This window comes from Trypanosoma grayi (assembly GCF_000691245.1).
Source record: "Trypanosoma grayi strain ANR4 Tgr_33_V1, whole genome shotgun sequence".
Lineage (NCBI taxonomy): Eukaryota > Euglenozoa > Kinetoplastea > Trypanosomatida > Trypanosomatidae > Trypanosoma > Trypanosoma grayi.
This window is the reverse complement of record NW_008825652.1, coordinates 183-8,351: the sequence shown is the minus strand read 5'-3', so window position 1 is coordinate 8,351 and position 8,169 is coordinate 183. Positions and strand designations below refer to the sequence as shown.

General features: G+C 56.0%; 6 protein-coding genes across 6 annotated transcripts; all 6 read left to right on the top strand.

Moving 5' to 3' along the window:
- Positions 1-147: 147 nt before the first annotated feature.
- DQ04_00331050 (hypothetical protein) lies at positions 148-771 on the top strand (the record flags this gene model as incomplete). The annotated part of the gene is made up of 1 exon (XM_009308769.1): positions 148-771. The coding sequence occupies one exon, from the start codon at positions 148-150 to the stop codon at positions 769-771; it is 624 nt and encodes a 207-aa protein (XP_009307044.1).
- Positions 772-851: 80 nt separating this feature from the next.
- Positions 852-1,202, top strand: DQ04_00331040 (hypothetical protein; the record flags this gene model as incomplete). The annotated part of the gene is made up of 1 exon (XM_009308768.1): positions 852-1,202. The coding sequence occupies one exon, from the start codon at positions 852-854 to the stop codon at positions 1,200-1,202; it is 351 nt and encodes a 116-aa protein (XP_009307043.1).
- Positions 1,203-1,498: 296 nt separating this feature from the next.
- On the top strand, positions 1,499-1,705 carry DQ04_00331030 (hypothetical protein; the record flags this gene model as incomplete). The annotated part of the gene is made up of 1 exon (XM_009308767.1): positions 1,499-1,705. The coding sequence occupies one exon, from the start codon at positions 1,499-1,501 to the stop codon at positions 1,703-1,705; it is 207 nt and encodes a 68-aa protein (XP_009307042.1).
- A 655-nt stretch (positions 1,706-2,360) lies between these two features.
- Positions 2,361-2,942, top strand: DQ04_00331020 (hypothetical protein; the record flags this gene model as incomplete). The annotated part of the gene is made up of 1 exon (XM_009308766.1): positions 2,361-2,942. One exon carries the CDS (start codon positions 2,361-2,363, stop codon positions 2,940-2,942), a length of 582 nt encoding a protein of 193 aa, XP_009307041.1.
- A 318-nt stretch (positions 2,943-3,260) lies between these two features.
- DQ04_00331010 (hypothetical protein) lies at positions 3,261-6,242 on the top strand (the record flags this gene model as incomplete). Its single annotated transcript, XM_009308765.1, has 1 exon — positions 3,261-6,242. The coding sequence occupies one exon, from the start codon at positions 3,261-3,263 to the stop codon at positions 6,240-6,242; it is 2,982 nt and encodes a 993-aa protein (XP_009307040.1).
- Positions 6,243-7,186: 944 nt separating this feature from the next.
- On the top strand, positions 7,187-7,909 carry DQ04_00331000 (putative dual specificity protein phosphatase or MAP kinase phosphatase; the record flags this gene model as incomplete). The annotated part of the gene is made up of 1 exon (XM_009308764.1): positions 7,187-7,909. One exon carries the CDS (start codon positions 7,187-7,189, stop codon positions 7,907-7,909), a length of 723 nt encoding a protein of 240 aa, XP_009307039.1.
- Between the last annotated feature and the right edge of the window lie 260 nt (positions 7,910-8,169).

Sequence of the window (8,169 nt, the reverse complement as noted above, 5' to 3'; positions counted from 1 at the left end):
GAGCCGGCGGCGGCGCTTCGCGAGTTGACGCTCCGCACGCGCTGCACATGCCCTGCCGCCAACGACGGCGATGGCGATGGCGTGGCAGAGCGGCCATCGGCAGTGCGTGGGACGAAGTGGTTCCAAGACGTGGCGCGGCGCTATGGTATGCTGCGACAGCGGCTGCGGGACGCGCGCCAAGATGACCTCGCGGAGGCTGCAGAGGTGGCGCGCAGCTTGTACCCGGCCGGGTGCGCAGTGCCGGAGTATGTCAACGCCCTGCAGACATGCGCGGCGATGCTCAGCAGCACGGTGCCCAGTCACACCGTTGCGCGCTTCGCAGAGCACCGCGTTGCGGATCTCGTCGCGCAGGGCCGTGAAACGGTGACGGCAGATGAACTTCTTAGTGACTTGATAGAGCGGCCGCTGTTGGACGCCGTGACACCGCCGCAGTGGTGGCTGAGTGACGCCGAATGCGCCGGTGCGGCGTCGGTGAAGAGTGTGCGACTTCGTGCGCAGCCGACGCAGATTCTTATTGTGTATGATTGGTGTGGAAGGCTTCGCCACCGTCGCATCCATCTCGCTGGGGTGCTGCACGAAAACGGACCAACAGCACCACTCGCTAAGCGTCTTGCGCGCGTGCACGGCGCCCTGATAAAGGAAGAGCGGTTCCTCGCGTACCTGCTGCGCCTTCAGGGTCTCATGAAGGAGTCCGCTGTCCACAGCGGTAAGGGGAGCGCATCAGACGCTGTTTTGACTCAAACCCAAGGNTGCGCCTTCAGGGTCTCATGAAGGAGTCCGCTGTCCACAGCGGTAAGGGGAGCGCATCAGACGCTGTTTTGACTCAAACCCAAGGGAAGGAGCTGTGGACCATGCCTGTGCCTACATTGGAGATTGTCAGGGGAACGAGAAGGGAGGTGGGACCTTCTAATGCTTCTGCTTCTGCTGCTGCTGCTGCTGATGATGATGAAGATGATGCGGGTGCTCCTACTGATTCGGTTGTGAACAAGGCCGATGTTGGGCTCCTCTACCGAAACCCAGAGGAGGCTCTGAATAATGTCGACCTGAACGACGCCGACGATGTCACGCTGCGGGAGTTCAAGGCGAAGATGGAGGAGAAGTTTGTGGAGAACGCTGTGCGGCCGGGCGACCCCGGCTATGTTTACGACAAGCGGCTCGAGGTGAAACCGACGGAACGTAGCGAGTGGGACGATTCTGACTGAAGACGATTTTTTCGTGACGCTGACAGAGAAAGGCGAGGGAAATGCCTGTATTTCATCTTGCAATAGAAGGAAAGGTGTGTGCTGTTGCTTTGTTGGCCATTGTGTTTGATGGTGAGTTCTCTGCTGAGGCTTATCGTTGTTGGTTTTTCTCTTCACGCTTCTCGGCGGAAAACACTTTTTTTTCACGTGCTGAATGCGACAAGAACTCTTGCACAAAGAAAAAAAAAGAAAAAAAAAACGGACAAGGCGAAAAGTCTGTGGGGCGCCCGCATTATTCTGCACAGTGGAGGGGCGGAATGGCAGCCTTGCATGAAGGGGAGTTTGACCTCCTGCAACACATGCGCCTCTCTTCCGTGAAGGACGATAGCCAGTTGACGCAGAGGGAGAGGCAGGCATTAGTGGAGCAGCGGCGCCGCGAGGTCGATGAGGCACAGTACGTTGCCCACCACTTGCAGGAAAAAGTGAACCGCNTTAGTGGAGCAGCGGCGCCGCGAGGTCGATGAGGCACAGTACGTTGCCCACCACTTGCAGGAAAAAGTGAACCGCGTTCGAGAGCAGTTCGCCCTCCGGGGGCGGGTGGCGAAGCCAGGGTCGTACACGCGTGATGCCGCTGACAAGTACGGCCTCTTCTGGTTTGGTCAGGGGAAGTATAACGAGGATGAGTTGGCGGTCGGACGACCCGTCACACGCAACCAGCAGCAGCTGCAGCAGGAGCAAGAAAGCAACGTGAGCGACGACTCTGAGAGAGCTGAGGACCTTCCCGACGAGTTGCGGTTCAATGTGTGGCAGCCAGTCGAGGGTCCACCGCCACCAAGAGGTGGTCCTGTCGGTACAGCACTTGCGACGGCTAATGCGCAGCAGCAGGAGCCTCAGCTTTTGAAAAAAGATCTACACGTGGTGCCTAATGCTGCATCTGCTGCAAAAAGAAAGAAGTCCTCATTGACGCCGCCGTGGGCAGAACACTACGCCACTGACGACCGCCACAGCAACAAGGCGGCGAGTCAGGTAAACATCGCAGTGCGGCAGAAGCATCAGCAGCAGAAGCCACAAGATGTATTTGAGAGTGGCGTGCTTCCACGTGGTGTAAACGGCATAGACGATATTCTCCGACACGCACGTAACGCCCAGGAACTTGTTTTCACACTTCAGGAGTGGCGGATGCGGGAGGATAGGCGGCTCAACCAGTACGCGCTGAAGGACGCACTGGACTGTCAGCTCGCCGAGAAACGGAGACGCCAACTGGAGCAGTATGAGGCCGAACTCGTCCACATTTATGGCCCAACGATGCGTCACATCCTCACGGACGCTTTTGGCCAGCCGCGGAAAAACTACCACCTTCGTCACGGCAGTGGCGACGAGGATGAGAATCAGGAACAGCGGAAGCAGCAAACATCATTGTACCTGCAGGAGGTTCAGCGGCGCCAACTGAGAGAAAGAGAGGAAATGCCAGAGATGCGTGCTCAACGGGCGCGGCAGGCCTGGCTGGCTGCGTGGGAGGATCATAAGCGTAGGCTTGCCGATGGAGCAGCAGATAGCTTGCGAGGTGACGCAGAATTAACGACAGCGCATTCACCTTCTGAAAGGTTGCACTATCGCCCGTCCGTGCTACAATTTTCGGACCAAATTCTCCCTATGGAGCAGAGGCGCCGCGACTCACGGCGTGAATACCGTGACGCACTCGATAGGCAGCGAGAGGCAAGTGCAGCAGGGCTTAACAAAAGCGTCTCACTGCATTTCTGATGTGAAAAAGTCTCCTTGTCCAACTCCCCCTTCTGTTTGTGTTACTGACACACATTATCTACATTATCGTCAACTCCTTATTGTATTATCTTCAAATATGACATTGTGTAAATGTCTTGGACTCGCTCTTGACAACAACAGGAAGTGACGCAAGTTCCTCATTCACAAGTTTGACTGTGGTTGAAATGTGAGTGGATTTCAGATGCTATAATCAAGGGGTGTGTCTAACGTTGTGCCGGTGGGGCGTGCCAAAATAAATTTTATCTTTCCTTTCGCCTCTTTTTGTATGCGCCTTTTTGTCTGCGTAAAGGAAGTCCCATGCTGAGGAAGCCTCTGGGAGCCGCAAAGCGACCCCTCGTTGTGAGGCGGTTTGCGCGGGTACGTGTTGTTCGCACGGATGCCGCAGCGGATGACCTGAGTATCGTCATGCAGGCGGAGTGTGACGACAACGTGCTTCCTCCAGCCCCACTCACCACAAGCGCGGAGGTGGTGCGACAGTCGCCGGGTGCGCTCCTTAACAACGCCAATCGGCCTCTCCTCGTACCTCTCCTCTCGCTTTTGCGCCGCCGCGGTGCATACTGTGGAAGCCACACGCGCCAAGAACTTGTGCGGTATTTGGTACCCTCTGTACACCGTGAACGGCTGCCGTGGTTGTGGGATGATAGCGCGGAACCCAAGCCATCATCATTATCATCATCGACACCTGCAGCTGCAGCAACATCACCATCATCATCGAGAGAGGTGAAGAGTACTTCTGTGCTGCGGTCCTTGCCGTCGTTTCTCTGGCGGGCGACTGTCGAACGGGGCAAACCAATTGAGTTGGGCGAGCAGTTGCACTACTGGCACCAGGTACTCTTCGCCCTCTCTGCCAACCCCGCCTTTGCGGAGGTGGAGTCGTTTGATGAGGCCCATCGGGATCTCCTTTCTATAATTCAGGACTACTACACGGATATTGTGCACGTGCAGCGGCACCTGCCACCTCTCGACGAGGACACCGTCATGACACGGATGCCGCCCGTACTGATCCGTAAGCTGCGCAAGCTGTATGTGGAGCAGTACCGTCTCCTGCAGTATGCAGAGCTCATTCGTGCCGTCGTGGACGGCGAGGAGCTCGTGATGCCAGACTGCGGTACCGCCCTCCTGAACGATGCGGAAGTCTTTGAGTATTTTCTCACAATCCCTGGCCGCCGGGAGTCAGGATTGGAGCGCAACGAGCGTTGGGCACGCACGCTAGAGTGCGCGGCATTTGCTTTCGAGAAGCTGTTCCGCCTGTGGCGCTGGCAGCAGATTGCGGTCAGTACGGCAGTGGTGCGTCCTGCTGCGCTCCTAATGAACGTATGCGTCTTTGCGAGGAACGATAATGCAGAGGGAGAGCGGTACCGGGAGGCCATCCTTGCCGTGATGCGTGTGTTCCACGCGCAGTGCGTGAACGGTGGTAGAGACTACAATGGTGGTGACGACAAGGCAGATGCAGCGTGCGACGTGCTGCGCGCACTCCGTGATGCCGGGGTGGAGAGCATGCTTGCAAAGTGCAAGCGTCTGCACTTTGGCCCGATGAGTGGTCTTCTGAACGTTTGTACGGTGGCCTCCGTGACGGAGATGCTCCTTTGCGATGAGACAGGTCCGGCGACAGAGGCGCGCCGAGGCAGCGTTGGCCGTGACGAACTGGAGGTCCTCCTTAGTCCGCGCAAGATTGTTGGCAGTGAAATGTATGACGTTGCCAGGGGCGATGATCGTCACCGTTTTGCCGCACACTATGGCCTTCTAAACTTAAGCGCCCGTGTTGGCGCGGCGCTCCAGGCGGTCGTGCAGTCCCCTACATCGATGCGTCGGTACAGTGGCGAGCTGGGAAAGTGGTGCGCATTCATTGGGCGACCACTCCGCCTGAACATCAGCGATGTTCCTTTGGCGCAGCAGGTCAGTGGAAACTCCGTGCCGTCCTGGCAATGCGGGTGCCAGAGTGTGAACCCCGTACAAGCAAAAAGTGTCTCCTGTATCGGCTGTGTGTCGCGCGACTTGGTGCGGCACAAGTGGACCTGCCCGCACTGTTCATGGGCGGCAACCTCTGGCGACCGCATCAACACCTGTCTTGGCTGTCAGCGTCCTCATCCCCGGCAACTGGCGGTGCACGACGGTGCAGAAATAACTGTGGATAAAGAACCAGCGACGCCACTCCTGTGGTACTGCGAGTGGTGTTTCTCCTACTCTTCACTGAGCTGCGACGGTGTTGGCGTAACACCGAGTTGTGACGAGTGTGGTGCCGTGTGCTGTGGCTGGCCAACAAGTTACTTTGAGTGGGAATGTGGATGTGGGGCGGCCAACAGTTCTGCTCGCCGGTGGTGCAGGGTTTGTAGTGCGAACCGTAAGCAGGCGTGCTGCGTGTGCGCGACGTGCCAGAAGGAGTGGATGCTGCAGCCCCATGGTGTTACTGCTGCTTCTGCTGTTCCGTCGGCGGGTGGGACTAGCTGCCCGTTTTGCTCAGCACCACATCCGCGCGATGCGGCTGCGTGGCAGCGCCGACTGCTGCGATGCCCGTTTTGTCATCGCTTTACACCCGGCGACGCTTCAGCATCATGTCAGAACTGCCATCAGAGAATTGGAGTCTTGCGTCAGTTCCTTCCGCTTCATGCCGATTGGCCTTGGCTGTGCCATACGTGTGGGCATAGACACCACCACCGCGGCACAGACGGTACATTGCTTCCGCCGCCGGATGATGCCACCGAAGCATGCCAGAGCTGCGGAACGCTGCGACTCGATCCTGTTCTCTTTGACTTCCACGAGCCGTGGACCTGCGCCGGCTGTGGCGAGAAAGCAGCACGTGGGTTCAACTGTCACCGCTGCCTTTCTCTTCACCCCGCCGTTCCGGCGACGGAGGTGCATGCATGGCGCTGTATCGTGTGCCTGTCGGTGAACAACAGCTGGAGCAGCAGTTGTCAGCGTTGGGGCTGCGGGACACAGCGGTCGGCAGACGCCACGGTTTTGCCGTACTCCCCGTGGCGGTGTTCGCGCTGCGGGGAGCACAGCCTCACCGCTCAGGTTCCTCAGTGCGAGCACTGTGGATCCGTCCGTGGAGTGGTAACTGCGGCGGCGGAATCGGCAACGGCGGCGTACCCTGACACGGAGTGCACCGGGGACGAGAAGCGAGCCAGGCGGCTTGCAGAGGTGGAGGCATTGTTGGCGAGCGCGGCTGCTGTGCGTGACGACAACGACGCGCCAGACAAGAGATCAGCAGGCAGCCTGACCGATGACTGGGCGCGTTGTGTCGCCTACAGCGTGCAGCTCGCCATTCCGCTGAGTTAATATCAAGTGATGTTGAGTTACTTTCGTGTTGTTCTTGTTGTGGAAGTGTGTGCAGAAGAAAGGCGACAAAAAAAAACCGAAAACAAAAAAAAACATGAAGAACAATGATGGTTAATATGTTGTGGGCGTTGTGCGTGCGAAACGTGAGAGCCGACTCGAGGAGCGGTCTCGATGAACATTCTCGCTCCGTCTCTCTCTTTCTCTTTCTTTCTTTCTTTCGCTGCGTGTCTGTCTGTTTCGTGTCCGCCGGGGGGGCAGCAGGCACCAGCAAGGGAGAAATAAGAAACCCCCAAATAAAAGGCGGGGAAGCGAAGGGAAGGAACAACAAAAAAAAAAACTAACTAACAAAAAACAAAAAATAGCAACCTCAGGGGAAGAAAAAAAAAAAAACGAAAAAAAGAAGTGTAAGGACAGAGAAGAGCGGTTGTGTGAGGGAAGTTTTTGTTTCGTTGTTTTATAGAGAGGTGCACATATATAGGGGGCTGGGTGTCGCGAGGCGCAGGCAACACACACCATAGACGAGTGGCCCCTCGACAGTCAATTAGTGAAGCCTACTCAGCCAGTAGCCGCCCCTCACACACGCGGGCACGCACAACGACACAGGTGAACTCTACCAGGAGCACCCACCCGGTGATTGTTTGTCTTGCCTTTTGTTTTTGTTTGCTTGTTTCGGTTTCGTCTTGGAGTTTATCAGTCTGCGCTTCTTGTTTTTAGCAAGGCACAGATCAGAAGAGCGTGTGATCGGTTTCGTTGGTCATTATAAAAGAAAAAAACGCTTGGCTTCTACGCGGAAAAGCCAAATATTTGACTCTGAAAAGGGAGCCGAGAAGAAGCAAGATCCGCATATAAAAGACACGAAAAGAAACGGTGAAAGAGAAGTAGGTACAGGAAAATACAGTGGCCTTCTTCCCATCCTTTTGGCGTGTGCTTTGTGATTGGGAGTAATGTCGCGCTGCAGGGAGAAAATCGCCAAAAACCGTCTTCCCGCGTTTAATCTGGAGCTTGTCCGGCAGCAGTCCGAGGTGATCATGAAGGGCGAGGGGGAAAGTGTGTGCAATGCCGCCATGTGCCATCCAATCAGCATCATCAACGACATGCTTTGCATCGGGTCTTGGCGCGATGCCGCCGATGAGGAGTTGCTGCGCCAACACCACATCACACATGTACTGAATGTCGCGCGTGAGTTGATCCCGGAAGAGGAGCTTCACCGCATGGAGTCCATAAATTTTGTGAAGAGCAAATGTATTCCACTCAGCGATAGCCTAAATGAGGAGTTGAAGCTGCATTTTGAAGAGGCATTTGAATTCATTCGAAATGCAACCCGGAACGGCAGGGTGCTGGTGCACTGCCGCCGCGGCATCTCACGCAGTGCAGCCATCGTCATTGCATACATGATGGCCTCTGAGGGACAGTCGTTCCGCACCGCTTTTGACACTGTGTACCAGAAGCGACCTTGTATTTCTCTCAATCTGGCCTTCATCCAGGGCCTTGAGGAATATGAGGCCCACCTCCGATCCTTGCACCAGTGTAACTGCATTGAGTACGACAAAGCAAATATTGAACGGGATAAGTGCTGTGATGTGCGGCGCGTGAAAGAGGCTGTCCTGTCGGAGCCTCAAAGCGCACAGTTAGATGTGCAATGCGGTTTCAAGGAGTGGGTGGTGTGAGGGATGCGTAGAATGGGCCGTGATATGTATGACGCTCTCTTCTCTCCCTCTCCCTACGCACACATACACGGTAGCCCCATTCTCCCTAAAGTCAAAGCGTTGCATGAAAAAGCATCAACCCTCCACGGTTGTTCTTTCTTCCTTTTTCTTTGTTTGCTTTTTATTGTTGTTGGCTGTCATTCTCTTTCGCACACGCTCTCTCCTTCGCCTTTTGTTGTTCTCATTGTAGGAAACGAAGACACGTACTTTCTAAGCGCGTT